We start from the raw sequence: 27,339 nt of genomic DNA on the forward strand, positions 1-27,339 counted from the left end.
ATTTATTGAAGACACTGCATACAAGCGTCATTGTGTTCCGATCTGGGAGGAAGGTGAATTTGTTTTGTTAAGGGAAATCATTCCTTCAAATTATCAAGACTTTTTTTTACATGTTGGGTTCGCAAAAATCAATTTGAAATACAAGCTTGATGCAGACAAGGTTCGGCATACTCAACTATATAAACTCGAGGACAAGTTTCTTCAAGACGAGGAGAATGATGCAGAACAGAAATATGAAGAATATAAATTAATTACGCATTATTTTGTTAGGAAATTCCGTTTTAGTTGCCTCCTGTTTTGGCAACCTTACATTTCTTTCTAGTATTTGATTTCCTAGTCAAAGTAGAATTTTTTTGTTTTTGGTAGTTTTTGTTCATTAATTGATTCTGCTTCCTTTTCAGACGAATCAATTAGGGTTAGGGTTTTTTCCTATATAATAAGTTGTAAGCCGTAGGGCTAAGTGAGTTGTTATTGAATTAAAGAAAAATTGAGAGTTTTCTCATTATTGTGTGTTCGAGGAGGGAGTACCTCTAGTTCATATCCATTTGTGTTTATGTTTAACATAAGCAAGTTCGTGATCTCTTCTTGCAAATAGTTCCGTAAAAGGAGGCTGCGCTGCATCATCAAGGGCCTCAACATTTTTTGGTTTTTGCAGGTCCACAACACCGCTCAGATCATTTGCTGCAAGAAAGAGTCTGGTCAGATTTACAAGAGTTGAAATTAACTTTGGAATGCGGCCATGAAGTTTATTATTACTCAAGTCAATGGAGTCCAAAGGTAAATCATGCTGGAACTTAGGAATTTGGCCGGTTAAACGATTGGAGCTCAGGTCTACAGCTTCCAACGATGGAAGAGTAAACAAGCATGGAGGTATTACCCCACTGAAAGAATTACTAGATAGTCCTAGACTTCGTAGGTTTTGAAGACCACTTAAATTGGAGGGGATCGGACCTTCGAGCTGATTATATGATAATGTAGAGTAACAAGTTGTTTCAAATTTGCAACCCAGAGTGGAAATCTGCCTTTAAGGTTGTTGACGGAAAGTTTCAACTCAGTGAGTTGCTTAAGATTTGAAAGAGTATATGGGACTTCACCATTTAAATCATTCACCGATAAATCTACTTTATGGATCTGAATAAGGTTCCCTAGAGATTTAGGAATGGAACCTCGTAATTTGCAGTTGCTGATGGTCAAGGAGTTCAAAGACTTGAGATGGCCAATTGAATCAGGCAGTTCTCCAGACAAATTCGTAGAAGAAAGATCTAACTCCCTTAGAGAACTACCGCTACGCCAAAATGATTCCGGCAAATTGATATCAAGATCAATGTTGCCTCTTAATAAAAGCCTCTGCAAGTTTGGAAGGTGGTAAACGCTTTCAGGCAAGTTCCCTTGTAATTCAGTCCATGACAGGTCTAGAGCTGTTAAAGAAGTAAAATTTGTCACGGAATCAGGTAAACCAGAAGATATATGTAGCCCAACAAGGACAAGTTCTTGTAACTGGGTCAGGTTTTTTAGGAGAATTTTGAAATTGAGCGGTTCAATTCTCATCAGTCATAATAAAGAAAGGTCAAGTGAAGTCAGTTTGGACAGGTGGGAGATTTCAGAAGGGATTGGAAACAATAGACCTACTCCAAATGAAGCGGATAGGTTTAGATGTGTCAAACTCGTCAAGTTGCCAAATGAAGGGGGAATGTAGGCGGGAATAAAACTATTCCAAGCGAGAGTGAGCCGTTGGAGGTGAGAGAGCTGGAAAAGGCTGCTATATGGATGGATTGTGCCAAGAGCTGGCTACAACTAAGGTCAAGCCCAATCACGTGACCTGTCAACGCATCGTAGGTGACCCTATCCCGAGAACAACAATCAGTAGCGTTACCCTTCTGATAAGTAGAATAGACCTAAGGAGCTCAGCACTACGAGAACTACAAACCTGGGGAGTATAAGCTAACCTCACCAGGGCCTCTCTAGGAACCTACCTGGAACAAAGCCAGGATTTGCCAGCTCTGCCCTTCAGACGAAGTAGGCAAAAGGTCCAAGGATCAGCTCCGGCCCCTAGCTATAACAAGGAGGATAATATCCATAATATTACCATGGAATATACTTATTCCAATAAAGATACCACGCAAAGAAACCTAAATCCTAAGGGGTAAAGGAATGCTGACTGTAAGATGAGCATAAAATGCCAATAATATACATGATCAAAGATGGGTAAAGATTCCTAGCTAACGCAGGACGCCAATGGATTCCTAGCTAAGGCAGGACTTCACATTCCTCAAAGAGGTAAATCCGGAATCTACGAGATATAGTCCTGCAAGGACTCAACCTCCTATCAAAATGTCTATAAATATGACACTAGAACTCCAACAAAAAGGTACGCAACATATGAATTGAGAATCTCAGTTCTCTCACCACATAGCAAGTACTCTACTGACTTAGGTATCGGAGGGTGGTTGGCACGCCACCACACCGGTGACTCGAGCTCTTGCCTTGTTTTGCAGGTTCAAGTCGGAGCTGAAGACAAAGCTAATTGATCAGCTGGAGCCGTCTGTGGGAAACGAATCCATCATTCACATGTATAAGCATTTCGGACGTTATGAATTTTTCCCCAGTACTGCTTGGATTTGTTAGAAATTGGATTCACCCAGGCCGCTATGAACGACCGAAATCAACCTGAGTCGAGTAATGAATTATTCAATTAGGTTTTTGTGAGTTGACCTGAGTCTTTTGCACAAATGGACCAAATTCTAGAAACTCTAATTTATTTTTATTTTTTAGAAACTCAACTATTCGAGCCTTTTTAGTAAATTCTTTTTGTTTTTTTTTTGCAACTTTGACATTAACTCATCAAAAATCAAACTATTGTAGACTTGGATGCAAAATTGCAAATCATGATGCAACTTAACCATCCTTACATTGTAGCATAAAACCACTAATAGTCCATATACAAAATCATAAACCACCACTAATTTAAGTATCGGAGTACGTTCTCATGTCGCATGTCAGTATCGATATTAAAAGGGGGTATGAGTTTCCGTAATTTATTAATCGATATTAAAAGGGGTATGAGTTTCCGTAATTCTGAGACTTTAATGAGGCTCTTCTTGCTTGGCAAGGTTGGAGATTACTTATGAACCCTCAAGCATAAAGGGCAAGGCTCTTGAAGGGCACTAATGCTTCATGAGCTTGGACGAGCACTCTTCACGGCATAGATCTCCTCTCCAAAGGCCTTAGGTAGCCCGTGCAAAATGGTCAAGACGTTTGGTTTTCGATCGCAAGATAAAATGGATGCAATTCATTCCTAAATTTTTCTCTCCCTGTTAAATAAACAGAGAGTCATAGAGAGCTCGGTCCATGTTCAGCTTGAGTCACTCGACCCTGCAGCCAAAGAGTAGCCAAAGAGACGACGAGTGAAATTTCAGTTTTTGAATCATGCATATATATCTCAAGCATCTGTGTCATGGAAACCGTACACAAGTGGCTCTCTATGATTGCCCATGGAGTTATGCTAGCAATCAATGGTGAACGGATTCAACGGAATAGGATGAAACAAATGGACATAACAAAACTAGGGTTGGCAATGTCGAGACACGGCTGGGTATCACAATCTCTGTCCTCAATCCCGGAATCTATCTCCCATCCCTGTACTCAACCTGATTGTTGATGGTGAATTATTAGTACCCTCCATCTCCGCCCCAAAACTTGTTTATCAAAAGTAAAATCCACAAAACTGTGGAAAGAGCATACGAAAGGAATACATTCTGCTAAATTGTTGATGACCAAACAACCACTAGCTAGTCACCTAAGCCAACACCCACTCTAGTTTATAGTTTATACTACGAGAAGTTTTAAAACAAAAATATGAAATGTGGCTCAGACTCGTCATTTTCTTGCTCATCTTCTCATCCATTACTCCAACATTATCTCAAGTAGCCATAAGAGTTTTCTCCATCTTTCACTGCCACGGGAATATTAGAGAGAGAAAGAAAAACATGTTCGTTGCAATCGCAAAAGCCCCATAATTCAATAGACTTACAGTACCATTTGGTTTACTAATACCACCTATCCAACGTATTGCATTCTCACATTCCGTGCGATTGGTCGTACGTACAATGGATGTAATTCCTCCACTAATTATTGCAATCAAATGTCGGAAATGCAAGTTTATGAGCTTCGTGATCCAATCATATATCTAATTAGAGAAATCAAACAGGTCCGATATATTATTGGCATAGCATCTAAAACTAATCAAGGGGAAAAAAAAAAGTGTAGAACAATGTCCTAAGTGAACAACTATTAAGTCTTCCGGTTATCTACTGAGAGAAACAAGAATTTGGACAATACAGTTATTAACTAATTCAACAATAATGAAATGTAAAAGCATTAGCAAATCTCCTGAATCTTGTCACCTTCTTAGGCATTTCTATTTCAGCAAATCTCACGAAGAATTTAGGTCTACCAATTAAAAACATGAGAGATCCCAGAAAAAGTCTGGCCCTAGTGTCATTCCATACCCTTACCCTATCACCACAATTTTCCAAGTAAATCCATCAAAATCTGAATCATCTTCCCCTTGTAACACTGGTGGCTGTACTTTCGTTCGATTATCTTCACATTTCTTCGACAATGGCAACCCACATAATCCTACGTTCCCAGTATATGAACTATTGTCAAATGTATCAAATTGCAAACCCTGGGGTATGGGTCCATGGAGACGGTTCCACGAAAGGTTCAGAACCACAAAAAATTGTCAAACTTGCATGTTAATTAGATTGGAATTCTCCCGGTAAGGTGGTTAGAGGAGATGTCTAATAATTCAATCCCTTGTCAAGTCTCCCAAAGATTCTAGAATATGGCCTATAAGGCTATTACAAGAAAAATTAAGCACCACAAGGGGATCGAGCTTCTCAACGGCATTCGGAATTTGTGCATTTGAATCTGTCAACAAAAATTGTTGGACGAAAGGTCGATTGTTTTTAAGATAGTCAAAATTCTCGAGAATACAATCTCTCTCCCCTTTGTTGTCACTATCACAGAATCGGGATAGTAACTACTCTTACCACTAATGTAATATTGTTCGTAAGGCCTGGTATTGTTTTTCATTGCTAGGAAATATTCAAAATACCTCCCTGGCAAATGGCCTATGAACCCATTGCCAGAAAGGTCAAGAATTAGAACCCTAGGAAAAGAAAATTCACTCATCATAGTGTTTATGGGACCATGAAATCGGTTGGATCGCATGACAAGAACCTGCAACTCTTGAAGAGTTCCCAACCAATATGGAAATGTGTCATTAATCTTGTTGTTTTCGACGTTTAGAATCTCCAAGCTTGTACATGCAGGTTGTCAAAGTTCGAGGCAATAGTCCTTCAAATTGATTTCCACTCAAATCAAGACTTTGTAATTTTTGTTTGGCTTTGCAAATGCCAAGGGAAGGGTTCCCGTAAATCCATTAGAGCGCAGATTCAACACCGAGAGAACACTACTAAAATTTCCCAAACATTGTAGAGCCGTACCGCTCAATTTGTTGTCAGACAATTCAAGAATCACAAGGGAACTCACATTGCAAATCAATGAAGGAATCTCTCCACTAAGATTATTGTTTGAGATAAAAAAAAGAAAGTATTGTATCAGCGGGGGTGGAATGGGAAGTGGTCCTTGAAGCAAATTGGAACGAAGATTCAAATATGACAGTAAACCCTTCCTGATGAACCCAACCCACTTTGGAATCTGTCCACGAATTGAATTCTGCTGTCAAAAAGATCTAGCTTTTCAAGATTCTCTAAGGCTCTTAAGAAATTGGGAAACACCTTGATGTTGCAAGATAAGAGATAGATATTCCTTAGGTTGGGAAGAGTATTGTTGACATTGCTTCTAGCGACCACTGATAGATTAGTGTTGGAAAGATCAAGGTACTCAACATTTTCGAGTGTTTGAAGATCCATAATACCACTTAGATCATTTGATGCAAGATATATAGAGCCCAGTTAGATTTACCAGAGTTGAAATTGACTGCGGAATGGGGCCACGAAGTTTATTGTCACTCAAGTCAATGGTGTCCAATTGTAAATGATCGTGGAATTCAGGAATTTGACCAGTTAAATTATTGAAACTCAAATCTATATTTATCAATGACGGAAGAGTAAACAACCATGGAGGTATTACCCCACTAAGAGAGTTGTCATACAAGTGGAGCACTCGTAGTTTTTAAAGACCACTTAAATTGAATGGGATGGGATGGGACCCGTGAGCTGATTAGTAGACTTGAGATAACCAATTGAATCAGGCAAGTTCCCAAGCAATCCGGTCGATGATAGATCTAGAGTTGTTAAAGAAGACAAATTCGTCAAGGAATCGGGTAAACTTGAATATATATCATCCCCGAAGGATGTCACTAGGTCATGTTTGTAAGGAAAATTTTAAAATCGTCATGTTTGTAAGGAAAATTTTAAAATGGAGCAGTTCAAATCTCAGTGGAGAAGAAGAAAAATCAAGTGAAATCAATATAGAGAGGTAGGAGATTTCAGATGGAAATGAACCTGAAAAAACAGAATCTGATAAGTTTAGATGTGTCAAACTTGCCAAGCTGCCAAATGCATATGAAATGCGAGAGTACCGAAAGTGATTGTGAGCCAGATTAAGCCGTTGTAGATGAAAGAGTTGGAAAAGGCTCCTATTGGGATGGATTTCGCCATAGAGCCGGCTACAACTGAGATCAAGCCCAATCACGTGACCCCATCCGAATTGCAACAATCAGTTGCATTCTCATCCCAAGAGAGGGTCTTATTTTTTTACAAGATTTGGGTCAATCTTTACATCACATGATCTCTTCATCTTGAAGAGAAGAATTGAAAAAGTTTGAAAGTCCATATAGGATGGCAGCCTTTCTCGATTATCACTTTTCGGATTATAACTTTCATCAACACAAACAATAAGATGTAAAAAATTTATATAAAGCACCCAAAAATACTGTGACAAAATGTCAGGAAAAATTAGGCCGTATACTTCCTCTATTTTGATGATTTCTATGCACTGGGAAATGCTTCAATATGATCATTGTATGGAATGTATGTTATCCTAGTGCAAATTCTGTATATTTGATGGAAGTGGATAAAAATAGAGGAAATAAATAGTCGCTTCAAGGCATGTCAATGATATTCGCTCCAACCTATTCAACTGAATTTGGTTTGCATGCATCAAGATAACAGCAAATTCGCCTCCAGAATACATTGAAGCCTAGTCCTGATTGATTATTCGTCCAACTGTATTGTGCACCAATGATGAAGAACCAGAACACCTTCGGATTTTTCAAGCTGCCAAGAACTAGAATAAGGGAAAAAGTTTTAGCGAGAGAGACCGATTAATTGTGTTATGTCTATTCCAATTGTCGTCTTTATTTACTTGGCCCCAACAGTCACACCTATGGATGTCGATCATTCATTAAGTTGTCAACTAGTTCTTCTGCTTTGCGTATGTATTTTTTTGTTTTGAAAAAAAGAAAAAGAAATATTCGATCTGTATTGCTATGTATACCTATGCTTTATTCGAATATTCAGCAAGTACAGATTTGAATGGAAGGTCACAGTTTTCTATCATTGGAAAAGCAATGAGATATAAAATGAGTAAAAGCGAAAGAACGAGGAAGTGTTTGTTTCTAAACAGGGGTCCAATACCTCACTAGCCACTACCTGTTTGATAAAAAGCCACAGTGGAAACCATTCATTGAACCCTTTAGAATCATCCATTGAACCCTTTAGATCTTAGGGAATTTTTCAAAAAATGATGTCTTAACAGTTTCGTAATAGCCAAGTTCATTGGGTGGAGCAAAACGCATGTTTCATTTAGTTCGCTTGGGAAGAGCAAAACGCATGTCCATTGGGGGCCTCACATTTAAGGAAAATGTAGTTTGCTATAACCCACAAATTATAGTAACAATAACAATACAGTTTGGAACACCTCATCATAAGCACAACTATAAATCACTCTGCACTTAAGAATTTTCATATCAGCCTCTCAATCAAACCTATGGCGGGGTATAAAAAAGAAGAAAAAAGCAACGTCGACTTGACCATTAAGATTACATAATTTTTTGTGTCATCCTGCATTTAAGAAAAGAGGTGTTTTGAAACTTCATTCTGTTATTGAATGTAGAGACTTAAAACGCAAAATTGAGCTAGAGTGCCATACTGCATTAATAAGCACAAATAAATCAACCCGCGCTTAAGGATTTTCATATGGATCTTTTATCAAACACGTGGTGGGGTATAAAAATTGCACAAACACAATTCAAATGGTACTCGAAAATGTAGCTTTCTATTTCGTTGTAAAAAACAGAGCAAATTAAAATAGAAGAAGAAGAAAGCAACAGTTATGCAAACGCCTATGCTGGTGAATACTCTCAAATTCCTTTGATTTTTACGTAAACTCTCTCTTGGTGCACAATCTGAAAGTACTACAATTTGTGAAGATGATAATCCCCTCCAACGATTTAGCCTCACATTGCATGGAGTCAATTGAACGCAACAAGATGGAATCAACTCGAAGAGAAAGAGACTTACAGTCACACTAGCAAGGATGTCGGAGTGAGTCGTCGCCGGAATGAGGTCGTTGAACCAGAACAAGCAGGGGGGAGAGAGGTGAGAGGGAGGGAGAGAGAGTCAGACGAGAGAACGTCGGTTTTTGTAGAATTCCTTGACAGGGAGAGGGAGAAAGATGGGTACTTGGTTAATTGATAGACTGGTTTATTCAGTTTCAAACCAACTGTTAAAAATTATGGTGCATACCGTACATAATCTAGTAATTGGTGTGTACCATAGGTCTCCCAGTATGGTTTTCCTTTTGGTCAAAGCTTAAAGGTGCTTTCATTGATACGAAATCATACATTAATAACGGGTGGCCGCCCCAAGGAGAGAGGAAAGCAACCACAAATGATGCCTAAACTCATAAACAAGGGAAGTGCTACAATACACACCCCTTATTTGGGTGTGTATCATATGCACCCTCGTTGAAATACACTAAAATGTTATGATTCCCAAAATGTTATGAATGTATTATTCAAAAGTTACGAATCATATGATGAAAAGTTACGAATTTTTAGTATAAAAGTTACGATACGAAATAAAATGTTATGAATGATCGGTCCTACAAATAATTTTTTTATGAGGTGGCACAATATGAACCACACAATAGGTGCATATGGTACACACCTTAAAGGGGTGTGTATTGAAGACTTTCCCCATAAACAAACATTCAAGACCTCACACAAGACTCAGCTCCGACCTTGAAAAGCCATCAAAGCGATGTAGAAAACCCCCCACAAAAAAGAGAAGTCCCAAAAAAGCGAAGAAAACCAACAAAAACAGCAAACAAAAACTAAAGCAAAACCTGTAAGAAAAAAATAGATCAACACGCCTAAGTCCAACCGCCCAAAAACGCCGATCAAGACTATCACTGCCACTGCCACCACTACCACAAGGGCGGCCAAGATACAACAAAGACCACGGAACAGAACCTTGATCACCACAGCATGCACACCCCACTGTACAACACCATCTCTACCTCCATCCGATCCCCATATGTTGATGAGGTCTCATTTTCTCGATTTATAGAAAGACAAGTTGATATTGAGAGGAAAATTGAGAGTTGTCTATCTACTTCAATATGACTACACTTTCTAAAGTCTCAACACGCTTTAAGGTAGACATTTTCATTCATTTCAAATGCACTTTCACATATTTCACAATATCCACACACTCAACAAATACAACCTAGAGAAAATGTTTGAAACCAAATCATTACTAGATGAAAACGAAGCAAAAAAAAAAAACCACAAACAACATCAGACCAGAAGGGTACACCACAATCGAAGCAAAATCACGAATAACCACTAGCTAGCTACACAAACACCCACTCTACTACAAGAAGTTCTCCAACAATAACATGAAATGCAACCCAAACTCATCATTTTCTTGCCCATATATCTTCCCATCCTATATTCCAATGATATGTCATGTAGCAACAAAGCTTCCTTCCTAGCTTGTACCTGCAACGGGAATTTACGAGGGTGAAAAAAATACATAAGTACGAATGCCGGTTAAACTTGATGACATGTGACGAGCCCATTTGATTCGGCCAGCTTATGATGATGAGGGTAATTACTAATACCACTTGTCCTAGTTTTGTAAACACAACTTTTGTGGGATTGGGTTTGATTCCTCTACGAATTGCAGCAATCCATGCCACGATCGAAGTGTAAGGAATTTTTAACCAAAGCAATCAAATATGATCTAACGTCTTATTGACATAATACCAACCAGGTGAAAAATAAGTTGACAAGTACAGTTTATTCGTTGTAAACTGCTGCAAGTCTTGTTTTTCACGAGCAAGCAATAATATTAAGTGGACTTGAATCAATATGAAGGCAAAATGGATGAACCAAATTCAATCCACATATTGGAATGGGATAGCAACAGATTTCCTAATTGAGAAGTCATGAAATGAAAGAGCGTTAACATGCAGCTCATACCTGACAATGCGATCAATGTTTGCTAGTTTCTTCTAACCACTATGTCTGCAACCGTTCTCCTCAATCTTATCACCTTCTTAGGCAACTTTCTTTCAGCAAGTTTGACAAAGAATCTAGGTCTACCAATTAAGAACATGAGAGATCCTAGAAAGAGTCCCAGTGTCATTCCACACCCATACCCTATCACCACAATTTTCCAAGTAAATCCATCCAAACCTGAATCATCTTCCTCATGTTGGAACACCGGTGGCTGTACTTGTGTTTGATTATCTCCACATCCCTTCGACAATGGAAACCCACATAATCCTAAGTTCCCAGCATATGAACCATTCTCAAATGTATTAAATTGTCGACCATAGGGTATGGGTCCATGGAGATGGTTGAACGAAAGGTTCAAGACTGCAAGAAATGTCAAACTTGTTAATTGGCTTGGAATTCTGCCGGTGAGGTGGTTAGAAGAGATGTCTAACGATTCAAGGCTCGTCAAGTCTCCCAAAGCTTCAGGAATATAGCCTGTAAGACTATTATGAGAAAAATTAAGCACTTTGAGGGAATAGAGCTTTCCAACTACATTTGGAATTTCTCCACTAAAATTGTTGGATGAAAAGTCGATTGTTGTGAAGATAGTCAAAATTCTCACCAATTCGATCTCAAGCCCCTTTATTGTCACTTCGATAGAATCATGATAATAACTACTCTCCCCACTCATGTATTGTTTGTCCGGCATAGTTTTGTTCTTCATAGCTTGGAAATTTTCGAAGTACCTCGTTGGCAAATGGCCAGTGAACTCATTATAGGAGAGGTCAACAATTCGAAGCTTAGGAAAGGAAAATTCACTCATTATAGTGTTTATTGGACCATGAAATTGGTTGGATCGTACGACAAGAACCTGTAACTCAGGAAGAATCCCCAACCAATTTGGAAATGTATCATTAACCTTGTTGTTTCCGACGTTTAGAACTTCCAAGCTTCTACAATTTACCAAAGATCTTGGAAGTGGTCCTTCAAAATGATTTTCACTCAAATCAAGACTTCGTAACTGGCTGGGCTTTTCAAATGTCAAGGGAAGGGTTCCCTTAAATCCATTGGAGCGCAGACTTAACACCTCGAGAAAACTACTAGAATTACCCAAACATTGTGGAACCTCACCGCTCAATTTATTGTGAGACAAATCAAGCATTTGAAGGGAACTCGCATTGCAAACCGATGAAGAAATCTCTCCATAAAGACTATTGTTTGACATCAAAAAGTACAGTATAGAGGGGGGTGGAATGAGAAGTGGTCCTTGAAGCAAATTGGAACGAAGATCAAGAGTATTTAGGTGTTCCCAAGGAAGTTTGTTTATGCCTGTTAGAAAGTTGTGTGAAAGATTCAAATACAGCAATGAAGCCTTTCCGATGAACCCAACCCAATTTGGAATCTGTCCATGAATTCTGTTTTGAGAAAGATCTAGCTCTACAAGATTCTCTGAGGCTCTTAAGAAATAAGGGAACACCTCGATGTTGCAAGATGACATACGGAAATTCCTAAGGTTAGGAAGGGTATTGTTGCCATTGCTTCTGGCGACCGCACTCAGATCATTTGATGCAAGATAAAGCTCGGCCAGATTTACAAGAGTGGAAATTGACTGTGGAATGGGGCCACGAAGTTTATTGTCACTCAAGTCAATGGTGTCCAATGGTAAACGATGCTGGAACTCAGGAATTTGACCAGTTAAATGATTGGAACTCAAGTCTAAATGTTCCAATGACATAAGAGTAAACAAGGATGGAGGTATTACCCCACTGAGAGAGTTCTTATTTAAGTAGAGTTCCCTTAGGTTTTGAAGACCACTTAAATTGAAGGGAATGGGACCCGTGAAATTGTTATCCCCTATATGTAACTTCTCCAGCATTGGGAACTCAACAAAAGCGAGAATTCTGCCTCCAAGGTCGTTGGAGTCAAGTATTAAATGAGTGAGTTGCCTGAGATTTGAGATAGTAGATGGGACTTCACCAGTAAAATCATTTCCCGTTAAGTCTAGTTCACGGATCTGCGTAAGGTTCCCAAGAGATTTAGGAATGGAACCCCATAATTTGCACCGGGAGAGAATCAAGTAATTCAAAGACTTGAGAAAACCAATTGAATCAGGTAGTTTTCCAGATAAACTTGTCCTGGAGAGATACAAGGATTTCAAAGAATTGAGATAGCCAATTGAATCTGGTAGTTCTCCAGATAAACTCGTCGACGAGAGATCCAAGGATTTCAAAGACTTGAGATAGCCAATTGAATCAGGTAGTTCTCCAGATAAACTCGTCCACGAGAGATCCAAGGATTTCAAAGACTTGAGATGGCCAATTGAATCAGGTAATTCTCCAAACAATTTGGTTTCAGAAAGATCCAACACCCATAGAGAACCACCACTACGGCACTACCCCAAGTTGATTTTGGTAAGTTGATATCAAGATTCAAGTTGTCACATAAAACAAGTTTCTGCAAGTTTGGAAAGTGGAAAACACCATCTGGTAAATTCCCTGACAATTCGGTCGATGACAGGTCTAGAGCTGTTAAAGAAGTCAAATTCAACAAGGAATCGGGTGAACCAAAAGATATATTTACCCCATGAAGGACAAGTTCTTGTAATCGGGTCACGTTTTTCAAGAGAATTTTGAAATGGAGTGGATCAAGTCTTAGTCGCGCGCGCGGCTCAAGTCTTAGTAGCGACTTAAATCTTAGTCGCCCTATAACTCTTAGTTGTGGATTAAGTCTTAGTCGAATAGAAGACAGATCAAGTGAAATCAATTTGGACAGGAGGGAGAGTTCAGATGAGATTGAACCTAAAAAACCAGACTTGGATAGGTTGAGGTGCGTCAAACTTGCAAAGCTGCCAAATGCATATGAAATGCGCGAGTAGTTGAAGTCATTGTGAGCCAGATTGAGCCGTTGGAGGTGAGAAAGCTGGAAAAGGCTGCTATTGGGTTGGATTGTACCATAGAGCTGGCTACAACTGAGATCAAGCCCAACCACGTGACCAGTCAACTCATCGCACGTGACCCCGTCCCAATCGCAACAATCAGTTGCATTCTCATCCCAAGACAGGGTCTTTGGATATGAAGGAATACCGGCCCGATCGCAACGCGAAGAAGCATTGCTGTTTATGTCAAACAAATGCTTAAATTGAAGCAGTGCAGACCTCTGGTCATGACGACACAAAGGGTGTGCAGAAGAAGCAAAAGAAGAAAGAGGTGACGATGAAGAAGCAGCAACTTGATATTCCAAGAAATAGAGAAGGAATGGAAATAGCCAAGTTAATGCCCCCATTCTTTTAAAATCAAGAGAGAAACAACGGAAGAGAGAGAAGAATGATCAGTGGATTTTGGTGATGATGGGAGTGCTCATGCTCAACCCTTTTAATACAGGATGCTAGCTGCAATTACATCTTGTAGCTTAATTGCATAAGAATCCCTTTTTGACTTAGACGACTTTGAAGCAAGGTTATCGGTACCGTTCCGTACTGGACGGTACATACCGTTTTTTACTGAATCCGGCGGTACCCTACACCTCTAATTCCGTTCCAGCTCAAATACCGGTCGGTAACGGCCGGTACCAGCCAATACCGGACGGTTCTGGAGATACTAGTCAGTACCGGCTAATACCGGATAGTACCGGACTACTTTTAAATTTATTTTTTTCTTCAAGTACCGGGCAAATACCGGAATATATATATATTTTAAAAAGTGTATATTATACTATAAATTCTTTTAGGTAGGAAAATAACACTAATAGCGATCAATCCGAAACGGTACCCGATATCTCACTGGTACCGGTACGTACCGTACTAGTAAAAAAATCGATACTCTAGCAGGTACGGTATTCAAAACCTTGCTTTGAAGTTGATCACAATAACCAATTGATCACCTCATTCGGAACCTGATGGAAATGAAAAAAGATTTTTATCAATCGCAGTACACAACATATCCAAAGGAAAGATAATGGAGGACACATCGGGGGCGGGGGCAAAAAGGATGAGTGTAATGACCGCTCCAGCTGACCTGCTAACTGTTCGTTTAATCACGCTGTTCAAAAAATTAACTTCAAGTTATACAATAGCTGCTCGGCCTTACATTATATTCCACATCAACTTCCAAGGAATAACCGATATGGGACTATTAGATATTTTAGATATTTTGACACTTTTCGGAGTTGTCCAAAACCTCCATTGGTGTCTTTGTTATATCAACTCCGTTTGATTGTAATATATGGGTAGGTTTGGAGGGGGGTAATTAACCATTATACTCCGTTTGTTACCCACGTACTTTGCCTTGCTCCTTCTCTATTTCTTCCTTCTCTCTCTCACAACACTTCTAGCTAGCTAAGGACACTACAATTTGTTCCACAAACCCCCCTTCCCCCTTAAAAGTCGAATTTGTGTATTTATGGAATTACTAAAAAACTGATCAAACTAAAGTTGATGTTCAAAAAAGGTAAAAGGATATGGGATAAGGATATGGGGCTCAGGGAGCTGACATTTTGCGTTAAAACATCTGTGAATAAAAGCAACTGACAAAGAATTCAATGCACAAAATTCTCTTGATTTGAAGCAGCATTCGTTGCCAAAAGATCATTGACATTCACATCCGTGTACCAATAAGTTATTGGGAAAGTCTTCAATACACACCCCTCTAAGGTATAACTCTTTAGCAATAGATTCGTAACATTTTGAAAATTATAATATTTTAATGTGTTTCAATGAGGATGCATATGATACATATCCAAATAAAGGATGTGTATTGTAGCACTTCCCTAAGTTATTTGAAGACTATGAAACATGTGTCCTAGAGGGCAAGACATTATTGCAGTACTCGTTGTAACCATCCCACTTATTGTTTCTTCCCGCAAAATTTCAGAAGAAAGAAAAACATTAAAACAGCATTAGAGAATCACTTTCAACTGTCTCTCCATTTTTTATTTGGTCAGAACCATATCTATACGGATATATTAATTGTCTACGTTCTACCATAATGACATATATGTTATATTATAGGCTCAAAATGACCTTTGGAATACAATTTAATGTTAAACGTATATGTTAGATATTTGAAATATATATTGAAAGTGTGTGGCTAACACCTTGCTAATCCTTGTTAATGTATATATATACAATATTGGCAATTGGTCGAAGCTTGTATTGACCTGGGTTCAAAATGCAGCAGGAGCAAGAAACTAGGATTTTTTTCCCATATGAAAATGTCTATTGGGACGAAAAAATTTGTCACCGATTCCTTATATTGGCAACATAATTTTTTTTCACTAATGGATCACCTTTGGTATTGAATTTTTTCGTCGATTCATCGCTAGAAGTAATAATTGGCAACATAAAAATTCGTTGTCAAAAAGCATTAATAGGCGAGAGAAAAAATTTCATCACAAATTATTCATTTTTTGCGACGAAATATTTCGTCATCAAAATGCACTATTGATGACAAAACATGTTTCTTAATAATATTTTATTCTTTATAACAAAGTGCTCTGGCATTACCCCTCATTGACTCAGACTTCCAAGTCAAGACAATATGTGGAAAATTCTTGGCCACGGAAAAAGATATTTTCATCACTTCCATCAGGGACCAGCTCCCCTCCACACTTCATTCCTCCATATTCCTCCAAACTCTAAATTTTTTACCATATCTTGAGCCCAGAACTCTGATCTGAATTATTCATCTAGTAGAACACACAAAAATATATGAGTTTACAAAATATGAGTGTGATTTGATGCTTATAGACGCACAAACACATGGAAATTAAGCTGTCATGCAAAATGGAAGGTAAATATATTCTAAAATTTAACCTTACATTTTACAATATTAACGGTTCAGATCATAATTTTGGTCTTGAAGCAATTACCTGTGGTATGCCACGTGTTTTGATTGGTAATACTGCATACCCATATATAACTATTATATTGATAAACTAGGAAACAAAATGACGTCTAGTTTGTTATTATTAGTATGGAACATTACTCCAAAAGCACTCAATATATAATCCCTCCATGTTTAGGGTCTTTCCCAACAGTACATCCAAAGTATGGTGGTTGTCCATGTCATGTTTGGTTCTTTTCCGAAGGGGTATGTCTAATTGATTGTCATCCATGTCTATTACTGGCAAATTTATGACTAATAAATAATGTACTTTCGGCAAAAAAGATTTCAAATTTTATCTTCAAATTAAAGAACTCGGTATTATCTACTAACGTGCGGAAAAAAGTTCCAATTTAGTTTCTTACCAAATTTAATGCATCACATAGCAATGCGTTTTGCGGAGCAAACAAATATAAATTGTATCCCCTCTGTCCAATATTGCTTATTGGATAACTCTTGTTTTTATTGACAATTAGGCATTCCAGTCAACTTTTGCCCACCAGGTGTTCGGAGAAGGAAACAAACAATTAAATACAACGAAATTATTCTCATAATAAGCAATATTGTAGAAAATGTTACACTTTTTCATTGAGGAAAATGGATTGTGAAACTATATACTCTAAGAAAATTAAGGCCACAAATTAGTCTGACAAGAAAGAGGTATATTTTTTCCCCCTCATGCATGGAAAGAGAGAAATGCATACCGTGTTGTATGGAGTGGACTTAGTCTTACTATTGAACTTCTATGTCATGCATTTATATTCTAAAATAAGAAAATAGAGACCACAAATTAGTCTGACAAGAAAGAGATTTTTTTTCTCTCATGGAAAGCGAGAAATACATACCGTGTTGTTTGGGGTGGATTGTGGACCCTGTATGAATCATTCACATGCATGTATACATTTTTGGACGTCTCTGTTTTGTTAATTTTTTTCCTAGTACCGTTTGGCTTTGTTGGAGATTGGATTCAAGCAGGCAGCTGTGAACGACCAGAATTAACCCGAGAGTCGAGCAATGAATTATTGAATTAGGTTTTTTGTGAGTTGACTTGGGTCTTTTCTGAGCACCAGCACAAATGGGCCATATTCTGGATCTGAAAAATTGAGTCAAGCCGTTCATTTTGTTTGGTTTGTCACGCAAGTGTATAAAATCACACTAATTAGACATCGATATAGGCATGATTGAACCTTGTTTGTCTTGAAATTTTTTTAAAGACTATTATGCATTTGAGACAAAACTTCAAGATAATCAATCATGTGTTGTTCGTGCCTCTACCTTGTCTCGGATCAAAGTGATTTTTGGCACGGCTATTGCGAATTGGAGATGGGCTCATTTAGGCATCGTAGCAGGTCCCCCAGTTAGAATCTTAGTAGCTTGATTTTTTTTGGACACAGAATTCTAACTTGGGGACACCATTTCCACAATTTAGCTTCTTCAAAACGACAAAATAGCTGTTAGATTTCTTGAAGGGTTTCAACCTAAAATCAATCGACAATAGGTGAAGTAGCCTCTAGATTTTATTTATTCCAAACTTGGGCGGTTTAGATAAATGATATGAGATAAAGTCTAACACTCCCCCTCACATGTAGCCCGGATGCAAGTGGAGGTACGAACTGAAAAGACCATGAGATTTGACTCATATCCTATTACATCTCCAAATCCTCCACAAGATTACATATCCTATTACATCTCCAAATCCTACATACAAATGTTTATGGTGACACCAATTGTTCATCTAGCGATCGACATAGTTAAGGCAGAGAAGAAAAGTGGTGATCAACTGTATATCTAGCGATCGACAGAAGTTAGTGGTGATCGCCACTTTTAAAAGTTGCAATCAGTTAGTGAACATAATGAGTGTAATCAAGCTTAGAAAGGGGTTTTGAAAGATGTTCCAACAACTTGGGTTTACAACTATTCAAGCGGGAATTTGTACTCTTAGCGAAATACGTCACGACAGCATGTTCATCATCAGAAAATACCCAAAGTAGATCTTAAATACTTGTTAAACTAAATTAGGATGTCTATACAATGTCTATTTCAATAGCGATGTTTGTTCATTTGACCATAATAGTTATAGCTTTTGATTTTGTCATGTCTATTCATTTGAACCAAATAGACACACCTTTCGATTTAAACCTTTTCACAAATAATAGCATTTAATACTCATTAGATATTTTTGAAATGTTCCGACATGATATGAATATTTGTGGTCTGACATATGAATTTTTAAGACTCGTGGTATGAGATTTTTACGGTTAAAACAAAGTAAATTTGTCTGAAATTTTTATGGCCCTACATATAAATTTTTGCACTCCAATTTCTGAATTTTGGTAGTCCTATTCATAAATGTTGACGGTCCAAAAGTTGTCGAATTTTTGTGGTCTGACTTACTATTTTCATGGTGTTTGAGTACAATTTGTTGTGGTGAAGGATTTGAAATTACCAAGTTAATGCCCCATAATTTGTCATAATGAAAAGAAATAGAAAAAGAGAAAAGAGAAAAAGAATAAAGATATTTTCGACAATTCCACCGGGAAAATTTTAAGTGCTGGATGGGTATCACGTGGTATCCACTCAGTGCATCTGAGCCATTAATTTCATTTTTGGGCGGCTCGAATTTGGAAAGAGAAAAAGAAGAGAGAAAGTGTTGGTGTGAGAGAAGAGAGACTAGGGTTTCAATTCGAGCCGTCCAAAGATATATTGGACGGCCCGAATATGCTGAACGGATACCACGTAGAATATACCCACCGGACACCGAAAATTTTTCTCATTCCTCTAGGGATCATGTCAGCTCCCCTCCATACTCCATCCCTCCGTACTCCTCCAAACTCCGAATTTTTACCATATCCTGAGCCCAAAACTACTATGATTTGAAGTATTCCTTTAGTAGATCGAACATGCAAATATGTAAGAGTTAAAAAAATATTTGTGTGATTTGATGTTAATAGACGTGTAGACACATGAAAAATTGTCATTCAAAATGAACAGTAAATATATTCTACAGTTTAACCTTACAACTTACGAGATGTAAGATTCAGATCATATATATATATATATATATATATATATATATATATATATATATATATATATTGTTTTTCTCTTGAAGCGATTACATGTGGTACTCCATGTACATGTATTGTGATTGGTAAATACTGCATACCCATAACTTCTGAATTGAAAGACTAGCTAGCTAGGAAACAAAATGGCATCTAGACAAGATATAAGTATATTTTTGTTTTCCACATGGAAGGAGAGAAATGCATACCGTGTTGTTTGGGGTGGACTTTGACTTAATTACAATTGAACTTCTATATCATGCATTTATATTCTCAGAAGATAAAGGCCACAAAAGCCAGACAAGATAGAAGTATATTTTTCTGGAATTAAGGAGAGAAATGCATACGGTGGTGTTTGGGGTAGACTCTGACTTCCAATTTAACTTCTATATCGTGCATATATAGGCCCCCTTTGTCTAATTTTAACCGGACATTTTGGCACAGTATTTTTGGTTGTTTTTTTTTTGGTCAAAGTTTAGAAGTGTTTTCATTAATACGAAAACCATACATAAAAAATGGGTAGCCACCCCGGAGGAAAGCAACAACAAAGGAGGCCTAAACTCACAAACGAATATCCAAGACTTCACACAGAAAAGTCTCGTCTCCGACCACGAAAAGCCATCAAGACGACATAGAAAACCCACCACAAAATCACCCTCTAGGTTTGAGAAAAAATCTCACGTAGGGAAAGAAAATCAACAAAAAATAGCAAATAAAAACTAAACCAAAACATCAAACAGCATGTCTACACCCAAAAACTTTGATCAAGACCTTCACTGCCACCGCCACCACTGCGACAAGGGCAGCCGAGACACAGTAAAGACCATAGAACGGAACCTTGATCACCACAGCAACCACACCCCACCATACAGCACCACCAACTGCTATCTCCGTCCCAAGAGACTACGCCCTCATCAGGGTGCGAGCTTCTACGACACCTAGAACGACAAGAAGAGCACACAAGCAGACTGCTCTGACGATGATAGGCTCCATCGACGTAGCGGCACACTGAAATCAGGAAGGAGAGATCTATGAGAGAGAGAGAGAGAGTTATAATCAGAAAAATATAGACTTGGATTAATTTTTTACATCACATTATTAGTCTTGAAGGAAGTTATAATAAAAAAAATACAAAAATATAGACCAATTATGTTCAAAAAGTTCATATGGCAAAACAAGGCTTGATAAAAGAAGAAATTTCTGTTTAGGTCCCCTTTTGGTATGCCAAGTTTTTTTGTTTTTTTGGGTAACGTAGGAACAATCCTACCGTCAAACTATCATGTGAACCCGACTATACAATCAAAACCTCCGGCGGAGCTAGCGCGATCACACCCATTATGGCCCCCACTTTCTGTATGGTACTTATCTGGTGGGAAATCGGACCTCAGACCTTGAAGAATATTCTTCCAAAGCCGGGGCATCCACCTGAACAACTACGGCAACTCTTGGGTGTGTCGTATGCAAGTATTAATTTGTTTAGGCTTTATTCGAATGGAAGGTCACAATGAGCATTAACGAAAGAACGAAGAAGTGTTTTTTTCCCTTCTAAACAGGGGTCCAATATCTCACCAGCCACTACCCGTTTGACAAAAAGCCACAGTGGAAACAATTCATGAAACCCTTTAGAATCATCCATAGAAGAAGCAGATATAATTACTCATTTAGTTTCCTCTTTCATTTCACAAAATCGCTGTTGTTCGTAACTGCCATTAGTACAGAAAACGAGTTTAAAAACAACGAAAGGGTTGGCCTTCGTGGTGAATGCAGTCTTAGAGTTTGGTCCCTCCTAAGGTCTCCGGTTCGAAATCTTCCAAATGCTATCAACTCCGATGGTGCCAGCCCATATGGTTCTTTGTCTCACGGATTAGTCGAGACGTGCGTAGACTGGCTCGGACACCTTGAGTTGTAGAAAAGAAAAATGAAAATGAGTTTAAACAATGTTCAGGTCGGCTCAAGGAGAACCGCAAAGAATTGAAAGACAATAAAATACTACAGAGGTGACAATACTTAGGTAGGCCCAGGTGCTATCAACTGATCCTACGGTCTTTATTTTTTTTTTTGAAACCACAAGCAAACAGATTTGCATTCAGACAAGAATTTACATGCCGTTTAGGACAAGAGTATGGGGGGTTAGGGACCTGATATTTTGCATCAAAACATCTGTCAAAAAAAGCAGCTGGCGAAGAATTAAATGCACGAAACTCGCTTGATCTATACATACATTCTTTGCTAAACGATTATTGACCGATTGGCCTCATTGTCCAAGAAGTTATTTGAAGACTTATGATACATGAGTTCTATAGGGCGAGACGTTATTGCAGTACTTGTTGTAGCATCCAACTAACGATTTTTTCCTGCAAAAGTTTGAGAAAAAGGAAAATATTAAGCCACATAGCCATAGGGAGTCGATTTCAACTCGGTCTCTCCAGTGTTGATTTGATCTTGACCGTCCGGTCACATATCTCAATGCTACCAAAAATATGCGAAACAAATCCCTTCCCTTAACGAGAAGAACTTCCAACCAACTACTAAGAAAAATAGTACACCAACCAACTATTGTAAAATTAATAGCATGAAGAAGGAAAATATGTTTGGTTTCCAATACACGTATACTCCGGGGGTATACTCCCTCCCAACTTGTGGGCTTCGTGTGAGCCCCACATGTTATATGAGGGGAGGGAGTATCCCAGAGTGTTAAATAATTTTCCTCTTGCAACTTGCAAGAAGTAATCAACTTTACTCTTTTTGATTTTCTTTCTTTTTCTTTTTTGTTTCTCTTGTACAAGATCGATGATTTCCTTCCAAGAACCTGTTTTCATTTAGCTTGGCAGGACAATTTTGAGCCATGCTTACGTGACCCTTTATATGTAATGCCTCTTGCATCTTATTGCACTTTGTTTTCATGGCTATTGTGTTCCAAGTATTGGGAGTTTGTGACTGGAATTGCCTACAATTACGAAGAAACATCTAGAACAAATTTCTTGGATACGGTTTAAGATGAATATATTTTATCTCACGAACTGCTTCGACGAAAAGTCTGAGCACTGTAGTCAATGAATTACTGAATCGACTAAGATAATGGAGATGCAGGAACTCTTGGACTGGCCGGCTGTGGCGTCCAATTCTGAGCAATGGAATAAATCCTGGACCTTCTCTTTGGAAGGGGAGTTTAATTGTACTAATAGCTTCAGAGTCCTTGGTGCTTGAATGCTTAGTTTGTTTGAGTTGTGGTCTTGAGTGAAAAGGGCAATCTAGTTACACGTACGGTTGGGGTCCCTGACTCCCTGGGGGAAATATTGCTTGTATTAGGAGACGGAAGAATGAAAATCCTAGAATTGCGCTACTGAAATATGACTTTTCCAGCATTCCGTATGATGCCTTCATATCGGGGTGTCTAAAAAAAGAGAATATAGCAGTGATTCAACTATACTTTTTCTTCTAGAGAACAACCGTTGATATTCAATGGGTGAGAGGCATTTTCCAAATTTTACAGAGAGAGAAAATTCGAGGGATTTACTGGAAAACATATCTCAATACCTGATCTCTTAAAAGTTTCTTACATTTGTCACTCTAAGGATGCTCTAATAGATTTACTTGATAAGAAAGAAGAAAAAGCAAACCGCAAAGCATCATAACAGAAGGGTACATATACTACAATCAAAGTAAAATCACGATTAACCACTAGCTACCTAAACAAACACCCACAAGAAGTTGTCCGACTGTAATACGAATTGGGCCGGCTTATTTTCTTGCTCACACCCAAACTCGTCCGTTTCTTGCTCACACCCAAACTCGTCAGTTTCTTGCATACACCTAAACAAACACCCACACCCAAACTCGTCAGTTTCTTGGTCATTTTCCCATCGAGTCTTCCAACGATATCTAACTAGCAACAAAGCTTCCTTTCTTATTATACCTGCAACAGGAATTTACGAGGGCGAAGAAAACACGTTAAGTACATGAAAAGCCCATTCGATTGGGCCGGCTTATGATAAGGAATTACTAATACCGCGTGTCTTAGTCGACAAGTACGGTTTGTGGGATTGGGTTTGATTCCTCTACCAATTGCAGCAATCCATGTCAGAATTGAAGTTTATGGAATTTTTAACCAAAGCAATCAAACATGATCTAATGTCAAATTGACATAATACCTAGCTACGACCAGGTGAAAAATTAGTCGACAAGTACGGTTTCTTCGTTGTAAACTGCTTTAAGTATTATATTTTTCATGAGCGAGCAGTAATATTAAGAGATTAAGAGGACTTGAATCAATATGAATGCGAAATGGATGAACCAAATTCACAAGCACAATCAACGACATAATATCATAATAGGATAGCAACAGATTTCCAAAGGGAATTTTGAAGATGACATGACATCGGAATTCTAACTCCCAAATATCAGGTATTGAAGTTCAAAGAGACACAGAATTTCATTCCTCCTCGCTATATTACATGGGAAAAGCTAAAGAGAGAAATAAAAAGCCACAGATAAGAGTTCGTTTTTTTGTTTCTCTCCAAAATAAGAAGTCTCTGCTCTTTTAGTTACTTTTTATTGACAAATTAACCTCCACAGATAGATATGTTCAAAATTTTCAAAAATTCATAGAACTCCTAGTTTACTGGATCGCTGAATCACAAAACCAAGTTAAAAACTAGTAGGATAAACATATGTAAATGTTTTAGGATTGTCAGAAGATTCACAACAGAGTTTATACCATGTGCATGTTATAATACCGGATAATATATTACAAGTACCACAGACTTATAGACTAGATTGCAAACAGTAGTCACCACAATAAAGCTTTTTCCTAATTCAGAAGTCATGAAATGCAAGAGCATCAACAGCACATACCTGATAATGCGATTGATGTTTGCTAGTTTCTTCTAGTTACTGTGTCCGCAACCGTACTCCTCAATCTTATCACCTTCTTAGGCAATTTTCTTTCAGCAAGTTTGACAAAGAATCTAGGTCTACCAATTAAGAACATGAGAGATCCTAGAAAGAGTCCCAGTGTCATTCCACACCCGAACCCTATCACCACAACTTTCCAAAAATGTCCATCAAAATCTGAATCATCTTCCTCATGTTGTAACACATGTGGCTGTACTTTTGTCCAATTATCTTGACATTCCTTTGACAATGGAAACCCACATAATCCTAAGTTCCCGGCATATGAACCATTCTCAAATGTAGCAAATTGTTTACCCCTGGGTATGGGTCCATGGAGACGATTCCACGGAAGGTTCAAGACCGCAAGAAACGTCAAACTTGTTAATTGGCTTGGAATTTTCCCCATTAGCTGGTTAAAAGATATGTCCAATGATTCAAGGTTTGTCAAGTTCCCCAAAGATGCTGGAATATGACTAGTAAGAGTATTATGAGAAAAATTAAGCAGTATGAGGGAATTGAGCTTTCCAATGGCATTTGGAATCTCTCCACTGAAATTGTTGGATGAAAAGTCAATCGTTGTAAAGATAGTCAAAATTTTCACCAGTTGGATCTCAAGTCCCTTCATTGTTACCATGAGAGAATAATGATAATAACTATCCCCCACATTCATGTATTGTTTGCTAGGAATAGTTGTGTTCTTCATAGCTTGGAAATTTTCGAAGTAGCTCGTTGGCAAATGGCCATTGAACTCATTGTAAGAGAGGTCAACAATTCGAAGCTTAGAAAAAGAAAATTCACTCATTACAGTGTTTATAGGACCATGAAATCGGTTGGATCGTATGACAAGAACCTGCAACTCAGAAAGAGTCTCCAACCAATTTGGAAATGTATCATTAACCTTGTTGTTTCCCACGTTTAGAACTTCCAAGCTTCTACAATTTACCAAAGATCTTGGAAGTGGTCCTTCAAAATGATTTCCACTCAAATCGAGACTTCGTAAATGGTTGGGCTTTGCAAATGCCAAGGGAATGGTTCCCGTAAATCCGTTGGAGCGCAGATTCAAAACCGAGAGAACACTACTAAAATTTCCCAAACATTGTGGAACTGCACCGCTCAATTTGTTGTGAGACAAATCAAGAATCTCAAGGTATCTCACACTGCAAATCAATGACGAAATCTCTCCGCTAAGACTGTTGTTTGAGATCAAAAATCTTCGTAGGAAGGGGGGTGCAATAGGAAGAGGTCCTTGAAGCAAATTGGAACGAAGACTCAATGTCGTCAGTGCCGGAAGTAGTCCGATGCTTGCCGGAACTTCGCCGGAAAATAGATTGAAATGCAGATGCAAAAACTCCAACTGCTGTAACTTCCCAAAATCCTCTGGAATTGATCCACTCAAATTATTATTTGATAAATCGATCTTGGTCAAGTTCAATGACTGGATAGGGGTCGGAATTCCACCTGTTAATCGATTGCTATACAAATAAGCAACACTCAAGTTTTTCAGTTGAAACAGAGCTTTTGGAATTGGACCCTCTAAATCATTAGAAGACAAATCCAACCACTCAAGACTCGACAAACCCGAAAAGTTTCCTGGTATTTCGCCGATTAAATTGGCTTGGGTGATCCACAAGAAAGTCAGTTTCTTCAGTTTTCCAAACTCCGGCGGAATTTTTGCCGGAGTAAACAGGGGATTGTAAGGCATGCTCAGATCCTCTAAATTCGACAGGTTTCCGATTTCAGCCGGAAAACTGCCGTTGAACTTGTTCGTGTACAACTTCAAGAACCGCAGCTCCGGCAACCGGCCGATCACCCTCGGGATGTCACCGGAGAAGCTGTTGGCGCCAACGTCAATGTACCAGAGGGAGGAGGAGAGGCGGTCAACATTGGACGGGATGGGACCCACGAAGTAGTTTTGGGAGAGGTCTAGGTACTGGAGGTTTGAACAGTTGTAAAGAATTGTGGGGAAATATCCTGTGAAGCAATTGTAGGAAAGGTCAAGCATGGTCAGGTTTTTTAGGTCACAAATGGACGGTGGGATTGATTCGGTGATATTGTAGTTAGTTAGGTTAAGTCCGGTGACCATGCCGCTGGTGCAGGTGATTTCCGGCCAGGAGCACGGCGGCGATGAGGTGTTCCATGAGGATAGCTGCGATAGGTTTCCCCACTGCTGTTTGATGGTGAGGAGGGTTGTTCGGGTTTGGTCTGTCGGAGATTGTGGAATTACAAGAAAGGGCATGAGAGTGAGGAGGAAGTAGTGGAGGGGGGGTGAGAAGGGGTAGGGCAGTTTGGGCATTTTGTGGGATTTGGGTTTTTCAGTTGTGAACTGATTGAGAAGTGTTGGTTTGGAGGGGAGTTTGTATCCCGGGAAAACGGGAAGAGGCAAATATCTTTCAAACTTGTTGGTGGCTATATGTGTGTGTTTGTATGTGTATAGATAAGAGTATTTTGTTTATGTGTGGGGGAGAGGACAGTGGAAGTGTGCGTAATTAATTAGGAAACAAACAACCTGTCCAAATATTGACTTTTTTGGTCTTCGCTCATCCTTGGATTGTTTCTTTCGGGGGTCGTCTAGAATCGGTTGATTTGTTGCATGCACATAGCTTTATCTACCTACGGCACTTGTCTTGTGCTTTTTTGTGATTGGTCTTTTTTTTTTTTTTTTTGGAGAGGAGCCAAACTCGGTCCTCTCCAATCCCAAAAGAATTGGAGGATCCTCAAATTCTATTAGTAAGGTGACATATGGCAACTATAAAATCTAACGGCCAAGATCAATAATGGTCACATAATCCTTGTTATCCAGCAAAACTCCAAATAATTTCACTTGCCCTTCATTATTCGAGAAACCATCGATCACTGCCCCTTCCCTCCATTTCCGTCCAGCCCTCCACTAGCCATCATCACCGCCCATTCCCTCTGCACCTCCGCCGTTTTGTTGCCCGCTTAAGCCGCCAACAAATTAAGGATACCG

The 27,339-nt window shown here is 38.7% G+C and overlaps 3 protein-coding genes and 1 long non-coding RNA gene across 6 annotated transcripts; 1 reads left to right on the forward strand and 3 right to left on the reverse strand.

Moving 5' to 3' along the window:
- Positions 1-930: 930 nt before the first annotated feature.
- Positions 931-5,939, reverse strand: LOC131327843 (receptor-like protein Cf-9). The gene is made up of 6 exons (XM_058360974.1): positions 5,694-5,939; positions 5,120-5,244; positions 4,883-5,021; positions 4,515-4,687; positions 3,648-3,724; positions 931-1,418 (listed from the first exon to the last, which is right to left on the reverse strand). Exons 1-6 carry the CDS (start codon positions 5,937-5,939, stop codon positions 931-933), a joined length of 1,248 nt encoding a protein of 415 aa, XP_058216957.1.
- Positions 2,939-13,943, reverse strand: LOC131300948 (receptor-like protein 33). 3 transcript variants are annotated; one of them, XM_058327024.1, is made up of 2 exons: positions 10,520-12,421; positions 2,939-3,952 (listed from the first exon to the last, which is right to left on the reverse strand). In XM_058327024.1, the coding sequence occupies exon 1, from the start codon at positions 12,411-12,413 to the stop codon at positions 10,542-10,544; it is 1,872 nt and encodes a 623-aa protein (XP_058183007.1). In that variant the 5' UTR covers positions 12,414-12,421; the 3' UTR covers positions 2,939-3,952; positions 10,520-10,541. The 3 variants fall into 3 exon arrangements, with proteins under 3 accessions (XP_058183007.1, XP_058183016.1, XP_058182999.1); XM_058327033.1 differs by lacking the exons at positions 2,939-3,952; positions 10,520-12,421 and adding exons at positions 9,666-10,036; positions 13,336-13,943; XM_058327016.1 differs by lacking the exon at positions 2,939-3,952 and adding an exon at positions 9,666-10,036.
- Positions 12,648-12,887, forward strand: LOC131300999 (uncharacterized). The gene is made up of 2 exons (XR_009191139.1): positions 12,648-12,721; positions 12,794-12,887. It is a non-coding gene; the product is annotated as an uncharacterized LOC131300999 (long non-coding RNA).
- Positions 13,944-20,210: 6,267 nt separating the features above from the next.
- On the reverse strand, positions 20,211-26,454 carry LOC131327853 (receptor-like protein 52). The gene is made up of 6 exons (XM_058360984.1): positions 24,390-26,454; positions 24,236-24,288; positions 23,168-23,364; positions 22,288-22,425; positions 21,769-21,832; positions 20,211-20,381 (listed from the first exon to the last, which is right to left on the reverse strand). Exons 1-6 carry the CDS (start codon positions 26,452-26,454, stop codon positions 20,211-20,213), a joined length of 2,688 nt encoding a protein of 895 aa, XP_058216967.1.
- Positions 26,455-27,339: the final 885 nt, after the last annotated feature.

Source organism: Rhododendron vialii, chromosome 1a (genome assembly GCF_030253575.1).
Source record: "Rhododendron vialii isolate Sample 1 chromosome 1a, ASM3025357v1".
Taxonomy (NCBI): Eukaryota; Viridiplantae; Streptophyta; class Magnoliopsida; order Ericales; family Ericaceae; genus Rhododendron; species Rhododendron vialii.